Source organism: Anser brachyrhynchus (assembly GCF_964034855.1).
Source record: "Anser brachyrhynchus genome assembly, chromosome: 19".
In the NCBI taxonomy this organism is placed as follows: Eukaryota; Metazoa; Chordata; class Aves; order Anseriformes; family Anatidae; genus Anser; species Anser brachyrhynchus.
This window is the reverse complement of record NC_137712.1, coordinates 6,363,685-6,381,632: the sequence shown is the minus strand read 5'-3', so window position 1 is coordinate 6,381,632 and position 17,948 is coordinate 6,363,685. Positions and strand designations below refer to the sequence as shown.

General features: G+C 48.9%; 1 protein-coding gene across 4 annotated transcripts; it reads left to right on the top strand.

Moving 5' to 3' along the window:
- Positions 1 to 24: 24 nt before the first annotated feature.
- MIGA2 (mitoguardin 2) lies at positions 25 to 17,703 on the top strand. 4 transcript variants are annotated; one of them, XM_080562376.1, is made up of 16 exons: positions 25 to 168; positions 1,714 to 1,953; positions 2,573 to 2,783; positions 3,908 to 4,020; positions 6,178 to 6,292; positions 6,804 to 6,943; positions 8,166 to 8,283; positions 8,432 to 8,550; positions 9,141 to 9,256; positions 9,688 to 9,760; positions 10,114 to 10,200; positions 10,841 to 10,939; positions 11,453 to 11,587; positions 12,297 to 12,350; positions 13,081 to 13,197; positions 13,831 to 17,703. In XM_080562376.1, exons 2-16 carry the CDS (start codon positions 1,858 to 1,860, stop codon positions 14,029 to 14,031), a joined length of 1,794 nt encoding a protein of 597 aa, XP_080418502.1. In that variant the 5' UTR covers positions 25 to 168; positions 1,714 to 1,857; the 3' UTR covers positions 14,032 to 17,703. The 4 variants fall into 4 exon arrangements, with proteins under 4 accessions (XP_080418502.1, XP_080418501.1, XP_080418503.1 ...); XM_080562375.1 differs by having other exon boundaries at positions 26 to 168; positions 2,588 to 2,783; XM_080562377.1 differs by having other exon boundaries at positions 28 to 168; positions 2,588 to 2,783; positions 8,450 to 8,550.
- The last annotated feature ends 245 nt before the right edge of the window (positions 17,704 to 17,948 follow it).

Sequence of the window (17,948 nt, the reverse complement as noted above, 5' to 3'; positions counted from 1 at the left end):
AGGTGGGGGGTGAGGGGGCGGGGTTTCGCCCTGAGGGCAGGGTAGGCTGCGGCGCGGGGGAAGGAGACGCTGCCCTTCCGCGGCCATGGCGCGCGGCGGCGGGGGGAACAGGGCGCGCAGGGGGGCAGCGCGCGCGGCCACCCCCCCCCTCCCCCCCCCCCCCCTGCGGTGAGTGGTGCGGGCCGGGCGGGCGGGGGTTGGGCAGCGCGGGCGGTACCACTGCGCTGCGGGGGGGGGAAGAGGGGAAAGGGGTATGGGGGTGTGCATGGGGTAAGGGGGCTGGTGTGTGGGGTAAGGGGTTGGTGCGGGGGGTTTAAAGGGGTCGGTGCAGGGTTTTAGGGGGCTGCTGCAGGGGTGCAGGGGCTTTAAAGGGGTTTAAGGGGGTTTAAAGGGGTTGGTGCAGGGTTTTACGGGGCTGCTGCAGGGGTACAGGGGGTTTAAGGGGGTTTAAGGGGGATGCTGCAGGGGTGCAGGGGGTTTAAGGGGGTTTAAAGGTGTTGGTGCAGGGGGTAAGGGGGCTGCTGCAGGGGTGGAGGGTTTTAGGGGGCTGCTGCAGGGGTTCAGGCAGCTCGGGGAGCCCTGCTTGCAGAGCCCCAGATCGATGCGGTGCTGCTATGGGGCATCCCATGGGGATCCCCTAGCCTCATGGGGTGTAGGGCACTGCTCAATGGTTCCATGTCCCCATGGGGTGCCAGTGCCGCCTTGGCCCGAGAGGCTGTGCTGTCCTTGGGGGTGATTCCCTTGGCATCTGGCTGCGTGCTCTCCCAGCCGCTCAAGGATAGGAAGCCCCAGGGCTGATGCTGTCCCCAAAATTTCTCGCGCTTTGCTCACCTCTAGCCAAAACGCTGCGTTTAACCTTGTTCTGCGAGCTCGGCGCACGTGGCTGCTCCCTGCGGGTGCCTGCTGCTTTGAGACCGCTGCCAAACGGGGCTCCCGAGCGGGGCTGTGCGACCCCGGGGGCTGTGGGGTGCGAGGTTGCTGTGAGCGATGCGCTCAGGTAGACGCAGGGAGCTCTCACGTGGCTTTGGACCGCAGGATGGGTTTGTCGTGTCGGTGTGTGAAGACACCAGAGCCCCGCGGGCTGGAGCACGGCCCTACGTGGCTAAGGGCAGCGTCTCCGTGTTGCAGCAGAGGCAGCTCGCTGTAAAGGCTGGGTGAGCAGGCCCGAAGTGTTTATAACTTTGTGGCGTTTAAAAGACACCTCCCGCGTTGCAGCGCGTTCTTTTGTAGCTCTGTCCTTGACAAGAAGCATGTCCCTGCTTCCCAGCGCCCAGCAGAGCGCTGTGTAAACTCTGGCAGCTTTGAAGCCGCTTGGGGAAGCAGCCTTTGGTTGGGAGTTCTTGAGCAGAGCTTTGACGCAGCCACAGGAATTGAGGGACAGCAGAGTTTTATCTATTTATATATTTTTGTATGGGGACTGACAAAAAGTCCCTCCAACCATGTGCAGCCAATTCTGGGGCACGTGGAAATCTCTGGCACGGTTGCAGCTATTGAGTGCAAGGATGGCGCTGCTGCTTTAGAGTAGTTTGGGAATCTGCCCCTGTGCTTAGGAGAAGCAAAAGTTGCTGCTGTTGGTGAGGAGGTGCTTTAAATCTCCTGGCTGTAGCAGCGTTGCTGCTTTGAGTGAGCTGGCGTTGTTTGTGAAGTTCAGTACAAGGAGGGGCAGGTTGCGTGTGCCTTCGCTCACCTCATTTTTTTTTCCTCTTTCTTCAGGAGGATTGCTGCACGAAGGCTGACCTCAGGACTCTGAGCCCGATGTCGGAGGAAAGCTGCATATCCCTGTGAGCGGCTCACGCAGCATCCAGAAGTACCCTTCCCACCTGTGGCTCCCGGAGGTGCTGAGGTCCTCGCTCAGCCATGGCATTTAGAAGGACCGAGGGAATGTCCATCATCCAGGCCTTGGCAATGACCGTGGCAGAGATCCCTGTGTTTGTTTACACGACGTTTGGGCAGGTACAGCGAGCAGAAGAGGCTTTCCTGGGTGGTTCCTTGGGTTTTCTCTTTGAGGGTTGTCTGCAGAGAAAGAAGAACCTGCGTTACTTGAGTCTTTGCAGAGGCACGGTGGGGTGATGCTGGGGGAATGTGGCAGCTTGTAAGAGTTGCACAGAGGCCAGGGTAGTGGGGATGGATGTGGAGTAGGGAGAGAAGGGCTTCCAACATCCCTCTGTGACCTTGCCCTTTCTCAAAGGCACTAAAAAAAATCTAGTTATCTTTAAAGATTATTAATATATTTTCTGCTTGTATTAATGCAACGCCTAGAGCAATAAAGCTCAGCTACACATGAGGGTTTTGGGGCTCAACTTGGGTTATCTCACATCTCATCTGCTGTGGGTTGCATGCAAATCTTGCAGCGTGCTTTGGTGATGAGAACCAAGTTCTCCAGGTTTGATCCATGCTGTGCAGCTTCCCTGCTGTTAGGTTGTGTAGCAGATAATGAGAGGGGTTCTGGGGCTGGGAGGGGGAATGCCAAGATACGTTTTGGGCACCTTATTTTTAACAACTGCTTAAAAGGAAAAAAGGGTGGCGGAATTGGTTTTTCATTGTTGCTCTTTCATATCTTTTGTGTTTAAAGTCTGTCTTCTCTCAGCTGCGGCTCTCCCCAGGCCTACGTAAGGTGCTGTTTGCTACAGCTCTCGGGACGGTTGCCTTGGCTCTTGCAGCTCATCAGCTGAAGCGGCGTCGGCGTCGAAAGAAGCAGATTGCTCCAGACAAGTGTGGCTTTAAGCCTGGAGGCATCACAGTGCCCATCCTGCCAACGAGAAGGGTCTCTTCCGTGAAGAAAGGTTGGTCTTGTAAAAAGGGAGAGTCCCCCAAACCCTGTAGTGAGGCAGCAAAGAGAACATTGCTAAAATAGCATCCAAAGAAAGAGGGTGTAAAGTTGGCGATGGGACCAGGGGACATTCCTGGCAAGTGGGTGGGGGGGAAAGCAAAACAATTTGTGCAGTGCGTTGATGTGGAGTGGGATTACAGACCTGCAGCACCGTGCTGTGGGCACGGGGTTACAGGAGGAACGGGAGAGACCCTGAGCTCAAAGCCCGTGTGTGTGGGGAAGCGACCCTGAGGTTTTCCCCAAGGTTTGTAGCTCCCATCCCCCTGCCCCAGAAGGACTGCGGAGCTGTTTCGCCACGCTTCCCTGATGATAACAGCCTGGGGCACGCCGTGACCTGGCTGTGTATTGGTTGTGGAGGTGCCAGCGTGATGCCTGGCCCGTGGGTGCTGCGTGCAGCCGCCTCTGCCAGGGCGGAGGGCGGAGGGGAGGTGGCCTTGGCCAGGCTGGGGAGTTGGGAGTGTCCTTCCCATGCTGCCGGGGCTCCTGGACCTTGGGCAGCTTCACCTGCTTGTATTGATTTTGGGGTATGACTGACCCAGCTCCTCGGCAGAGCACTGTGGGAATGAAGCGTTTGCGTTGTAAAACATGAAAATCGGTATGTGTGCTTCGTAATGACCACGGGAGCACTGCTGTCTGCTGGCAGCTGCTGTGTCCGTGCTCTGCCCAGCCTGGGGGAAGCTGGAGGAGTTTCTCCTTGCTGCTTTCCGTTTGTGCTCCCCTCCTGCCACCCAAGGCGGTGAATAAATATTCAATCCTCAGCCTCAGGCCCCCACTGATAGCAGATTTTTAATGTCTCAGAGCAAAATAGAGCACATAGGAGATCTATTACTCGTGCCTAGGTATCGGATGCTGCTTTGCCTAGCTGCAGTCACGCTTCACAGGGTGCTGTTCCCCTCCCTAATTCACAGCTGCAGTGAAACTCTTCTGCTTTGTACCAGGTTTTCCCATGACTGCTGAAGTTTGCAGGGACCTCACAACCAACAGTGCTTGCTGGGACAGGGGAGCGTGTCTCCATCTTCTGCAGTCACAGGCCAGCACATCTAAAACCCTGTTTTTGTGTGACCTTCCCAACTGCAGGGTACTCCAGCAAGAGAGTCCAGAGTCCCGGCAGCAAGAGCAATGACACGCTCAGCGGGATATCGTCCATCGAGCCCAGCAAACATTCCAGTTCCTCCCACAGCCTCGCCTCGGTAAGGGTCTTCTCAGATGGGCTGGGAGATGTGGGCGCACCTCCGTGTAACGAGACCATCAGGTTCTTGGGCTTGTGCTGGCTGAGGGACGATGCCAAAACCTTTGGAGCAGACGAGGTTCAGTGTAATTGGAGGACAGGCTCTGATAGAACTGAACAGCGACGGTCTGGAGTTGTCTGGGGCAGGCGTGCACCTGAAATCAGAGCAGCATCTTCCTGTGGCCAGGAGCACCCTAGGGTCTATCCCGTGTCTTCGGCCACTGAGGGGTCGCAGGAGGGACTTGTGTGGGACGTGGCTGTGATTCCTTGGGGCTCTCTGCCCCTCTGTGGTGGAGATTTGGGTGGTCGAGCAGCTCTTGTGCCAGTGCAGCCCCCCTGCCTCCGTACAGGCTGCTCACAGGTTGGTTGGTTCTTAAAACCAAGTGGACTACCAAAACCAGGTAGCTCTGCTAATGAAACAGTGCAGGGTGAGAACACAGCTTAGCAGTTCTACTGCCTCCCAAGAACAGCCTCTAAATACAGGTAATTCAGGCTTTACCAAGCAGAAGCCGTCGCTGCTCATATCCACTTTTCTTCAGAGACCAGAGGCGGAAGCGCCGGGGAGTGTTCGTGCCTTCAAGGCCTGTTTTACATCCCCATTGCTCAAAGCCTCGCACACTCCTGCTGGAACAGCAGCTTCCTACACCACAGCGTCCCACAAAACCCCTCTTGGTGTCTAGTTAGCGATGCTGGGGCAGGAGGGGGAAAAATTCCCCCTTTGAAGGCAGCTGTCGGTCAGCCAACCCGTGCGCTATGCAGGCATCGCTTTATTTTAGCGTGCTGTGACGATTCAAGCAGCAGAAAAGTTGCCAAAAACCGGTGCTGGCCGAAGTGTGTCTCCAGCAGGCGGCAGTGCCGACACGGCGCTGGGTGTGCAGCCTGCCCCAGTATTCCCCTGGGGTAACTGGCTGCGATGGGACGTGTTGTCTGGGTGCAGACCGCGCTGTGTCCATTCCTGGCCTCCTCCCCTTCAGGGACTCGCATCCATTCACTTTCCCAGACCACTGTGGGAAAGGAGAGGCCGCAGGGTTTGTGCTGCTGAAGGCTGGTGCACTTGAGATAAACTACCTACATTCCTTTTTCCGCTGCTGGTGCATGGGTGATCATATCCATGCAGAGAAATCCGTTTCCTGTACCCCCTTTATTGCGTGGCAAGGAGCTTCTGACACATTGTCCTCATTGCTTTTATTTTACTTGATGGGAAAACGGCACATCCTTCACGCAGCTGCAGGTTCTCCCTGCTGCCCTGTCTGGCTTCCCGAGCGTTGTCATCTAGTAAATAAGTCAGCAGCAGCGAGTTACTGATTTGCAGGCCTGGATCTCAGCGTGATTTATTGCCATGCCACAGAGATGAATTGATGGAGGCAGGGCAAGAGCTCATCCACCAGCCACTTACTGTAGCTTTTTCTCCAGCATCAGGCTCCCATTTGGGCATCTTTCTCAAAGCTGTGTGAAAAACACTATGAAAACACCGGTCACTGGGAGTACCCGAGCCCGGCACTTTATTGTGTCAGACCTGAGAAGACATTCATGCACTAGGGCAAAATTTGAGAAAGCTGGCCGTTTGCATTGTGGATCTTGGTGTTCAGCCCTCGCACAAGAAGGTTTGGTTACAAGGAAAGCTGGAATTTCCCTTGGCCAAAGTCCTCCGCTGTATTTTTGCTGATAAACTGCTCCTTTTTCTTTTTTTTTTTTTTTTCGTGGTTGCTACCCCAGCTTCCAATGTGCTTTTGTGCAGAAAGCTGGGGCTGACATGCCAGTTGCACCAAAACCCTTGCTGTTGTAGTGGTGCTTTGGAGCTTTCTCAGGCTGTCACCTCCATCAGTGCTGTCCTACTTGTGCTCCCAGTTGCACGCCTCACCGTTTCCTAAGGAAGCTTTGCTGTAAATTGGTGGGGAAGGTGTTTCCCACGACTTTTTGTCATGGTGCTGGGTGGGGAAGGGCAGGACTTCTCACCTCTCCTCTCAGCACCTTGCAGCTCTGGGCAGTGTGGTGTGAACCTAAGCAGGAGGTGGGTGGTAACTGCTGATAACTTCCCCTTCTGAGGCAAGGGGCTTAACCTCTCCAAGGCAATCAGCATTTCAACAGGCATTTGTTGCTTTCTGCTCTCTTCCTGCAGATGGTAGCAGTGAACTCTTCGAGTCCAACACCAGCAGCAGCAGGGACGTGGGAGGCCCAGGCAATGGGGGATGGAGCTGGGGGTGATTCCAGCGCAGAGAGCCTCTACGTGCAAGGTAAACGAGCACAAGGGGAACATCACCAGGTCGGGGTTGTCCCTGCAAGAACAAATACACAGCGTGAAGTTACACAGAGCATCAGCAGCATCATGTGGCTGCACCTTTGTGCTCTAATAGGCAGCTCTCTTCCGTCCTCTACTTGAACTCAGTCACTTGGTAGTTACAAAATCCCACCTTCACATAAAGAGACTTTTCTTTTTTTCTCAGCGAACAATTTACTGCCAAAATACTACTCATTGAGCATCAGGTTCATCTCGTGTGGAGAACAGCATTTTGAAAATAACATGAAAATAACACAATATTTTAATCGGTTTGGGGATGTTCTTTTGAACCTCTATTCCAAATAAAACCGTATTTTAAAGGGAAAGAAATAGGATGCATGTATCCTTTCTCATCAGCTGGGGAGAAGATTCACGCTTTACTGGGTTATCTGAGCGAGCAGACTCAATGTATGGCTTTGTTCCTACATGGCCCGAGGATCTCAGAGCTTGTTTGGTTGCATTGCCAGGCATGGAGCTGTTCGAGGAGGCCCTGCAGAAGTGGGAGCAGGCGCTGACCATCCGGCAGCGGGACAGTGCTAGCACTAGCACCCCTGTGCCCTGGGACAGCAGGAAGCACCAAGACACCCTGTCCGAGAGCATCCCAGAGGTAGGTCCCCACGTTTCCCTTTTGTGTTTGGCAGCTGGGGAACACGCTGAAAGGCCAGCCAGGCTGCTAGGAGGAGTCATTGCAGGACGGTGGAAGAAGAGCAAATCGAGGGCAGAGCTGGGTTAGACGATGTTTAAGAGCTGTCTATATTTTTGGCTTCCTTATGTAGCGTGGGTGGGCGAATTCTTAATTTTTCTTTTTTTTTTCTTTCTAATAAGTCTCTCCCCCTCATTCTTCAGCTTTCTGCCCACCTTCCAGATCATGTCAGTCACTGTCATGCAAGTTCTTGAGCAGTAGAGATTGCAGGAGGAAAAGGCTGCAACAAACACAGCACCTGAGAGGAAGGAAGAAATAGCTTTTTGCCTGGCACCGTTGTGTCTAATTCTTTAATGTGCTGAAAGTGGAAATCTTGGTAGTCATTAGGATTTCCTAGGGAGCTGAGTAGAAGCAGGACCAGCTGCCTGTGTTAATGACTAAAGCCAAGTGGTAACTTGGTAGGAGCTAAGAATGTTCCTAGGCCTTGGTGTAGTACATGTATGGCCTTTTGTGGTGGATAAATTATCCAAATCAAATCTGGATTCTCTCCTTGCTGTCTCTTCTTGAACTGTCCTGTAGTGTTTCTACAACTGACTTAAACAGTTGATTCATTATCAAAATAGATTTTGTGCTTCTTGTTAATGCTTCTATCTACTGGGTGAGATACTCATGCAGACACAGGGGCATGAAGGCAAGATGCTGTGTAAGTCTTATTTTTCTCCCCCTTTTTGTCTATCCACTCATGCTTACAGCAAACTTTGCTTATGCCCAGCACCTTAACCCAAGGACTCTTACTCTGTTATCCAGTTCTGGATACTCTGCTGTATTCAACACAGGTTTTCTGATGTGATTCCCTCTTGAAATTAGGCTAAAGTCACAAGTCAGGAGAATTAAGTGATCTATAAAAACACCTGTTTTTCTGGATGGCAGGTTAAAGTTCTTTCCTCCACTTGTTTTTATCAGGAAAATGAAATTGTGAAGCTAAAAATGCCGGAGGGTTTGAATAGGCTGTATAGAAGCTTTCCTTCCCTTGCATTATTAGCTGTATCTTAGGATTAAGTTCTCTTTCATCATTTAATCTGCGAACTGTAAATCCTATTTGACTGAAAATTTCCTCCCGTGTTTGTGCTGTCAGTCTGTTCCTGCCCAGCTGACTAATTAAGTGTGCCATTTATGTATGTTCAAGGAGGAGTCCCAGAAAAGGGAGTTTGCAGAGAAGTTGGAGTCCCTCTTGCACCGAGCCTACCACCTCCAGGAAGAGTTTGGGTCTTCGCTTCCATCGGACAGCATGCTGCTGGATCTGGGTGAGCTGGCAGTTTCCTTCCTATGCTTTTGTCTTTCTTCATAAGCCAGGCGATGAAATGGTGACAGCGCTTTTTGAGGGGTGGGCAGGCGGAAGAGAAAGCACAGTGGCTAAGAGGACTAGCGGTCTGTAACCTCCAACACATGCAGCTTCTTTCCCACATCCAGAGAAGACCTTAATGCTGCCACTGACGGATGGGTCGTTACGGCTTCGGACGGATGATGAGGACAGCTCCATTTCTGAGGACTCCTTCTTCTCTGCAGCAGAGGTGACTTCAGTTTCAGCTGTGGGTAGCAGGCCAGCTACTTGGAGGGGAGCCACAAAGACGGCAGGGTTAAACATATCTTAGTAGAGGAAGATGATAAAACGTGGAGCTGGGTGGATATTAGGAAAGATTTTTCATGAGGGGCATGGTGCAGCCCTCCCCGGGAAGGTCAGGGGATCTCATTCCTTGGAGGCTTTCAGGGCTTCCCAGAACAAACCACATCTGACCTGATCTAGTGTGGGCAACAGTCCTACTCCAAGTGTGAAGTTGGCCTAGAGATCTCTGGGGGTCCTCTCCAACCAACATTTACATGTCATTTTCCAATCTACCTTAGAAAACATGCCACAACAGCTAGGAAAATACTGTAAATCTAACATAATGTGGCTTGGTTGTGTAATTTTAGGGGATATTGAGCTGTCAGAGCTGAGGCAGCTTTGAAACTGGTGGGAAAAGAACTATCTGCATGAAATAATTGGGACTAACAAAAGTTTCCCAGTTGAAGAAGGTAAATCGTGCCTGTGTGCAGCGTCTGGGTATTTGCAGGTATTAGAGATCACTTGTTTTTTTTCCCATGTCTCTTGCCACCTTTACAGCTCTTTGACTCCCTTCACTTTGAGGAAATACCATTCCATCTCTCGAAGCCAGTGGCGGCGTATGAAGAAGCTCTGCAGTTAGTGAAAGAAGGGAAGGTTGCGTGCCGGACGCTGAGGTGAGTGCCATCTGGAGTCGTGCCTCCTGGTGTCACGGCCCCTTTGAGTGTGAACGTATTACTTGCTTTTGAGCAGCCCTATAACCAGAATAACTCTTTGGGGCAGGAAGCTTTTAGTATCTTTCCTGCTTGTTTGGACTTCCCAGGGAACAATCCTTATTTTTTTTTGGACACATATGGTAAGAAAGGGTAATTATCTCAGGAAATCAGTGATGAGGAGTGTAATTGTTCTTCGTGGCTGGCTTGCACAGTCCTGTGCTCTAACAGCCTTAGCATGGGTGCTGTGGTCCTCCAAGGAGATGCACAAAGGGAATGAAGTTGTTACTTTCTCCTAGGCAGAGACTGGGACATTTTTATAGAGGAGCATTGTTGTTAGGATCATGGATGCCAGGAGAACTGAAATTTATGCAGTCCTTCCCCTTTCCTTTTAGGACTGAGCTCCTTGGCTGCTACAGTGACCAGGATTTCCTTGCGAAGCTGCACTGCGTCAGGCAGGCCTTCCAGGTGAGAATGTCTCAGCGAGCGGCTTGAGGCTGGCCTTCCTCGTGGCTCCTGCATTCCCATAGTACATCTTTTCTGGCAGCGTGTTCTCCTGCATTCAAGCAGGAATGAAGTCTTTGCCCCTCTAGAGCAAGTAAAAGCAGAAACAGCCCAAGCTCCCCTTGCTTAACTTTTGTAATCCTGTCTTGATTGATTTCATTTGGAGGGGAAGAGCATCCCCTGGCCCCTGTGCCCAGCTTTGGTGGTGTTTACCTGGCCGCTTTGCTGTTTTAGTTCTGGGAAGTGAAAGTTTGGCAATTTCAGAGCTGCCCAGAAGCTGCCGCTCCCACTTATGGAGCCTTCTGTTCCCTTTGCAGGAGCTGCTGGAGGATGAAAGCAATCAGCTGTTTTTTGGGGAGGTTGGGAAGCAAATGGTGATAGGACTGATGACAAAGGCTGAAAAGGTAGGAAGCTTGACAGTGGCTCAGCTGTGTCTTGTGAACATGGGGATGCTTGTTGCTTCACCCCAACCCACAATTTTCCGAGTGTGTTGAAAGGAGAAAGCTTCATCTGTATGCTGGTGGCCATTGTGAGAAACAAAATGTCTGTTTTTAAGCGTTGTTTAACCAAATTCTCTTGAAAGAGGCTCTCTGCAGCTCCTGAACACAGTTTGACACACATTATAGAGAGAGCAGAGGTTACAGAATACATCAGAAGAATCAGAATGCACCATCAAGAAATACAGGAAAGGGAAATGATCATGAAACCTTTGCATCAGCTGCATACTCATTCTCAGATCACCAACTTAGCCACTGGTTATCCCCTAAAAAGGGAGTCACTTGCCCAGCGTTAGTCTCTTACTGGACTTGGTTTGTGTATAGGTGTCTCTAACCTGTTCTTTGAAGAGAGAGGAGCAACCTAAGTGTTTTAAGTCACAGCCTGGGGTCCTCTCTGCCTCCCAGAAATAAACCTCCTCTTTCTGCACAAAGCGTATGGGTGTTGCACGTGTTGATGTTTGTTAGCTCAAAGTAGTGGTCAGCCTTTGGGGTAACATGCCTGCAGCTGCTTTACCTTCTGAAGTGTTTTGTTTCTCTGCTCTTCCAGAATCCCAAAGCTTTTCTGGAAAGCTACGAGGAGATGCTGCACTACGCGCTGAAGCCAGAGACCTGGCCAACCACCCAGCAGGAGCTGGAGGGAAGAGGGGTTGGTAAAGGCTTTCTCCCTAAGTTATAGATGAGCTGGAGAGTAACGGCTGTGTAGGAACAGCCCGGGACTGAAAGGACTGCTGAAAACGTGATTATTTTGGAATTGTACATTGTGAAGGAGGGCAAGGGGAAAACTGGCTGCTGGGGGTGTTAAACTTCATGGCAAGCTTTCAGCAATGTCAGCACCACTGTGTTTAAAAACAAACAAACAAAAAAAAAAAAAAAGAAAAACAAAACAATCAAAACCCAAACATCTCTTTCTAGAGGGCACAAGCTAGTGTCTGTAGCTCTGTAAGGTTTGCTTGCCCTTTTGACTGGACTTTTTCTGGGCTCAGGAATAGCAAGCCTATTGTTCAGCCCCTCTCTGGGATCAGGCCAGTGAACTGAACGAACCCAGTTCAGTCCTTCTGTGTTGGTGGCAAAATTCAGTTCATTCTGTTTTATTGCTTCAAAGTTGCTTTTTTATTTTTTAAAGCCTGTTTCCTTTACACACTGTTCTGCTCTCTGACAGGTGGTGTGCATGAGCTTCTTTGATATTGTGCTGGACTTTATCCTCATGGATGCTTTTGAGGACCTGGAGAATCCACCCTCCTCCGTGCTGGCCGTGCTGCGCAACCGCTGGCTCTCCGACAGCTTTAAGGAGACGGTGCGTTACCCAGGCACTCCTCGCGCCCACTTTGAGACCACGCTGCCAAAGCTAGAAAAGGGCTGGCTTAGCTGAGCTGCATCTCCTCTTTAGAAATACCACGCTTTCCTGAAGCTCTAAGCAACAGCCTTCTGGTACAAGTAAATTGTTTACAGGAAAGCTTTCCTTCTTTTGAAGGCATCTGGCTGCTTCCGATAAACTCTCTGCAGTGGCTGTTATCAGTGATGATATGGAGATGTTAAAAGATGACAGCGTGTATCTTCATGAATGAGAACGAGAGGATCAAAATGTAGGGAGAAACATGGGTGATGTTTGTCTTGCAGCTGGCCAGTCCTTCTGGGGGTACCTCAGCAGACACTGAGGCTCAAATAGCAGCGCTTTCCTCTAGTCCTGGCCACCAACTGCACGTATAGGACATCAATTTTGTAGACAGAAGATGGCTGGGAGGCACCTTTCAACAGCTGTCTGCTTACTGTCTGTGTTCTGGGGCATTTGGCAGCTGTGCCAGATCGTATTAGCGATCTTCAGAAACACTTCTGCCTGTCTGGAGTGGACAAATCGGCCTCCAGTTCACACAGATTATTTAACTCACTGTAGAGTTGTTGGCACAAGAGGGCCTGCTTTGATATTTTGATGGGAATGTGTTGGTAAACTGGTTTCTTCTGAAAAGTAATCCCAGCGAGTGATGGTCTCTCTCTGTTAATTGTAGGCCCTAGCAACTGCCTGTTGGTCAGTTCTGAAAGCAAAAAGGAGGCTTCTGATGGTAAGCAAAATGAATTGAAAGGGAAATAATGCAATGCATATGAAGCTGAAAAGCTGTCGCCTAGATCTTGATGAAATACAAAATAAATCTTAGTGGTATAAGAATGAACTGAACTGCGTCCTCTCCGATGCTTTGGAGTGCTGGGGTCCCGCTGTCGTTTCTTTGCTCCAGTGTTTCACCGTTCTGAGTTTATTCTCAGTCTTCCTTAATGTGAGGATTCAAAAGACAGTGTTCCCTGCCTGGTGTTCCCTCTCCCCACTCAGTACCGTAGGAATGGTCACAGACACCAAGCAACAAGGGACCGCTCTTGAGCTGCAGTTTCCCTGCTGGTGGTGCAGTGAGTGGCTCACTGCTTCCCAGCGCTGACCAGGGACTAGCTTCAGTGAGCGCTCTGGAAGCTGCATTGGTGTTGTCATGCAGAACCTCCATCTTAGGTATTTGCATGCCCTTGCCTGGCTTAGTTTGGAGATCATAAAGTGTTTATAAAAACTGCCTGGTGGCCACCTTCTATTTATTTTTCTCCTGAAAGAGTAGTTTAGAAACATGAAAATGGAAAGCTCCAGTCCTCCTTCGAGGAACCTGAAACATAAATGTAGTTCTGCAGGAAGAGATGTTTTAGGCAGCTCTTTAGTTGCTGAAGCATAGCGCTTTTTGGCACAGAAACTGGTGGTTAATATGGAATAAGCTGCTGATTCTGCCTGAGAACTGATTCCTCCCCTCATTGTGACAGGTACCAGATGGCTTTATCTCTCATTTCTACTCCGTATCGGAGCATGTCAGTCCTGTTCTAGCCTTTGGTTTTCTGGGGCCCAAGCAGCAGCTCTCTGAAGTCTGTGGTTTCTTCAAGGTAAGGTGGCTTTTCTGTACCTGGTCTGTGTGGGAGTCCTGCAGGCTCTTGGCTTCGAGCTACAGCTGTGTGCTTTTGATGGCTGGCTTTGACTGACGTGGTATTAAGAAACTTGGCTCGGTATAAAAGCCTTCTAAAAAATGACTGGTTTTTGAGATGCAGATCACCGAATTCAGATTGATAGAATTCCCAATGTGGTTTACCATGACTGATAGCAAGAAAATGTGTGATGAGATCAATTTTATATAAATTGATAAATTAGTATTGGAAGAGATTAAGGGTGCATATGCATATGTTGAGAGAATACATTGTCCAAGTACATGGTATCATAAGGGTTACATACTTGGTCTTAAAGCCCATGGATAAAATCATCAGAGGTGGATGCTGCATTCATTAAATGTTTGCATGGATATTGCCATGGACATCAGCATTCAGAATTTCAGGAGCTCTGCTGTCCTGTTTCAGAGGCAGGAGGGGAGTTAGCCACAAAGGTAATACCCAGCCTGAGGTCTGCTTGGATGCAGACACACAAAATTCCTCCTGGGGCTCTCTGCTTGCTGCCATCCAGGCAGGTGGTACTGGCAGGTGTGAGAGAAGCTCTCCTTACTGTACGCCTTCCTCTTCTCTTTGCAGCACCAGATAGTGCAATATCTGAAGGACATGTTTGATTTCGACAACGTGAGGTACACAACGGTGCAGCTGCTGGCAGAAGACATCCTGCAGCTGTCGCGGCGGCGCAGTGAGATCCTCTTGGGATATCTGGGCACCGAGAGCTCCCCCGAGATGAACGGCACCCTTCCTGGTGAAAACGAGCCACTGAAGGAGCTCATCTGATGTCAGTCAGAGGAGGAAAACGGTTTTGTACAAGGACTCTTTTCCTCCCAGAGTTGGATAAAACTACCTGCAATGTTCAGTGGTGGCCACGAGACTATCTCAACACGCAGCAATCTGGTGGGACCTTCGGCTTTTTGTAGCCAGTACTGTTTGCTGGGATGGATCCAGGACCACTTGCCAGCTTCTGGTTTGAATTTCTTCTTTGTTCCACCCTCCTTTTTATTATTATTTTTAATGTGTCATAACCCACGAACTGTCTGGGCTGAGATTTTTGCCCAAATATCATGAATAGGGCAACATATGTACCTGTGCTGCCTGTGTGTTACCTGGCAGATAGACGATCCCTGATGTTTATGATTGTGTGGGGTGCAGGAATATCACTGGTAAATTCTCCACTTGACCTGTAGCTTCTCAAGGTTTATTCTGCTTTGGGATTTTTATTATAACCATTTCTCTGCTGTATTTCCACTGACATTACTGCTGATTTTACTTTACATATTTTAGCACATGTAATGTGACTAGCAAGGATTTTTTTTCCCAGGGAGGAAGAAATAGTTCTGTAAAGCACTGAAGTAAAACGCAGACTTCTGTAAGCGGTCTGAAGCTCTAAGGAAGTTGGTCTGTTCCCTCTGTGTTGCTGTTCTTCACAGGCCAGGTGACTTGCTCTGTGCTGCGGTCATCTTTCCTTAGGAGACTGCTGAGGTCTACGTTTGCCCTTAAGGCAAGCTAGCAGGAGGAGGGGGAGGATTTGCATCCTGCCTGTGCATGCACAAAGTCTTTAACATCCATCCAAGTGCCTTGCTGTATTTCAGAATTAGTCAGCAGCAGTTTTCACTGGGTAGGAGGTGCAGGGTGTGAAGTACACAAGCAGAGGGAACTGGTGTAGAACTGGCGTTCTGTGGTGCTCATTGCTCTTACGCACAAGGCAAGAATACACATTCAGCTGGATGTGATGTACAAGAGATCGTGTGCAGGTAGCTGGGGAACTGGGATCAAGCTGCTAGAGAGGAAACAACTCTTATTTATTTTGTTTATCCTGAGAAACATAATATAGTTTTGGTTATATAGCAAATGCATGTGTATCTATGTCCTCGTAGTGCTGAGATGGGCTCTTCTCACACGATGTGATGCTGACAGCACAGCTGGCTCCTGAAGTCTGCCTGCTTTGGATCGTGTGCTGAACTGGATACCAGCAGCATTCGAGTGTGCTGGACTTGGAAGTCCTGGCTTTTGTGCAACGCTTGCAGAGATTTTCTGAGTCCTCTGTGATTGTAATGCCACAGAGGCTGCACCCTGGGCCTTCCTGTCCTTTCTCCTGTTTTAGTCCACGCGAGGCTCCAAATCCCAGGCTCAGAATGAGGAGGTATTCAGGAGGAAGAAAATGGGGACTTTGACAACAACATGGGCTTTGCTGGTTTTCTCCAGATTGATCGGTTATCCCTTGTGCTGTCCCAGATAAAAAGCACAAATCTTATCTAGCCATATTTTTGTCCGGGGAAAAAAAAATGGAGTTTCCACAGGAGCGGAAAATCAGTGCATGGATTTGAAGAATACAATTTTCTTCTTCCTTCCTCTTCAGATGCCTAATGTGGATTCCGCTGGCAAAAGTGGGAAGGAAGTGAGCAGGGAAAGAGTAAACAAGAGGATGTAAAAGGAGTAAATAATGCTCCTGGGATGCTTGCAAGAGGGCAAGTGCACAGCACATAACATCTGTTCTGTAAGCACATCAGACCACTGTGTCTTATGCTGACGACTATGTTTAATGCAATAAACAAAGACAATGTTGAGGCAGAAGTGAGGAGCAGCTGAGCTGAGTGAGGCTGCATGAAATAAATTGTTATGGGAAGGATTTAAGAGAGCAACTGGAACTAGGAAAGGTCTCTGAGGTGTCTGGCTTCTGGCAGCACGTAGTGAGAGAGGAAACAGAGGATGTTGTGTGAGCGTGGCACACCTGTTATATGTAAACTGTGATTTGAAAGTATGCTCAATTCTGGAAGCAAGTTACTTTGCCAAAAGTATTTCATAGTGCTTTGTGCTCTTGTATGGCAGGTTTATTAGGAAGAGAAACTTCAGCAGCTTTGTATAGTGGTTAAAAAGATGCTAAAATGTGAAGATTGATGTAATAAGATGGGTTGTAATTCTAAACAATCAGGGCTGTTCACTTCAGATTTTTAGTGTTGTTTTATGTGTATTTATTCAGTACTTTGGGTGTCTTTAGGCCTTGGTGCTTGGGGCAGCCTGCCCACTTCGTGTACGGCCGAGGATGGTGATGGCTGCCTCCGGTCTTTTTGCATCATCACAGGAGAGGACGCTAAAACAGGGTCCTCGTGAAGCAAATGCTAACGTGCATTGTAGCTTTTTAAATTAAAACTGTAAATTCCTAATCAATGAAATGGAAGACAGTTGTATTACAGTTTTATTCTTTCCCTCAGCCCTTATTCCACATGGGGTGTACTTCCCTTCCAGTGAAGGTAAAGATGCATGTTCCCCAAGAACATCTGCAGCTTTTTGTAGCCCCTTCCACGCACCGTTACCAACTTGTTCCTGCACAAGCCATGGATGTCTGCTGAGACAAACTGACTTGCTATTTCTTGGGGACAATGTTAAACTTCTCTATGCTGCCCATTCCTGTTTGATTACTGTGCTTTCTCCCTCCCCAGTCCCACTCTAGCTTGAGATGAAAAGCAAAAGAAAGATGCTTTAGCCTCTAGAGGGTACTGTTGAGATCAGCGGGTTCAGAGGAGAGATTCCTGTGAAAGAAGTTCTCTGACCTTAGAGGTATTGGTCTGTCTCCCGCTGCCTTCAGCTCCTTTTGGATGTGAACTCGAGCAGGGGTTTGGGCTGCTCCCACTAATCCCTTCCAGAGCCGTGCTTGGCTGAAATGGCAACCAACTCATCTGCTTTGCAGGGCAGAGTAAAAGGTTAGGGCTGAGCAAGTGTTTCCCCTCCAGCTTAGTGTCAGGGGACACTAGAAAATCTTTTTTTCCTCACATATTGTGCTTAACAAAGGAACTACTTCAGTATTAGCAGCAGATGAGATGTATTTGGATAGATCTCAAGAGATATTTGCCACTTTCATAATGAACCCTTATTCTCAAGGGGTTAAATCATGCTGGGCTGACACTTGAGAGATTTTAACATTGATGGGGATTTGAAATGGCTTACCAGCTATGAAATAAAACCCTTCACTAGTTTCTGATGCTTAAACAGAACTTCAAATATGCATGACTTTCATTTTGATGTGGAGGTTGCTGTAACAAGCTTCACTAGTGGTTAAAGTACATACTCAGTACTTCAGTATGTATGCAGAGACTATACCACATGGCTCCAGGAGGGTCTCTATAAAGCCAAAATATATTAATAAAAAAAATATGAGGAAAAGTCTGCCTTCTTGTATCTACAAGACCAGCATGGCTGTGAAAAGCATGACTTGTGCTGTGTTATACAAGGATGTGGGAAAGTAGGATTTTATTTACCCCTCTTCGGTTGAACATTCCTCTGCCATATCAAACTAATGAATGTAAACTTGTGCCTATTTTTTTTCTTGATTTCCTAAGGGTGTACAAATCTATTTGTGTTTTGCTTCTTTCTTCATCTTTGCAGCTATTTCTTTTAATACCTCTAATCTTAGGATGTGGGCATTACAAGCAAAATAAAACTTTCCTTCACGACCATGGGTTTTGTTTTTAAACTTTCTGGTGAAACGTGTTAGCAACTTGGTATTTGGTTTCTAATATAGGTTACAGTTGTGGTGACGCCTCTCATGCTAGAGTGATGGTATAAAGAAGGTTCCTTTGTCCTAGACTCAAAATTCTAAACTTACAGCAAGTAAATTTTAAGGTTTTTTTTTTTGTATGAGGGGTCTTCCTGGTTCTACAGCAGACATGTCCTGAGATTAAGCAAGCTATAAACAAAAC

Excerpts from the sequence above, each read along its gene's own strand:
- MIGA2 (XM_080562376.1), top strand. The coding sequence starts at position 1,858 with ATGGCATTTAGAAGGACCGAGGGAATGTCCATCATCCAGGCCTTGGCA. Across the intron at positions 1,954-2,572 it reads TTTACACGACGTTTGGGCAG|TCTGTCTTCTCTCAGCTGCG; the intron begins GTACAGCGAGCA and ends TTGTGTTTAAAG. Across the intron at positions 12,351-13,080 it reads CAAAAAGGAGGCTTCTGATG|GTACCAGATGGCTTTATCTC; the intron begins GTAAGCAAAATG and ends TCATTGTGACAG.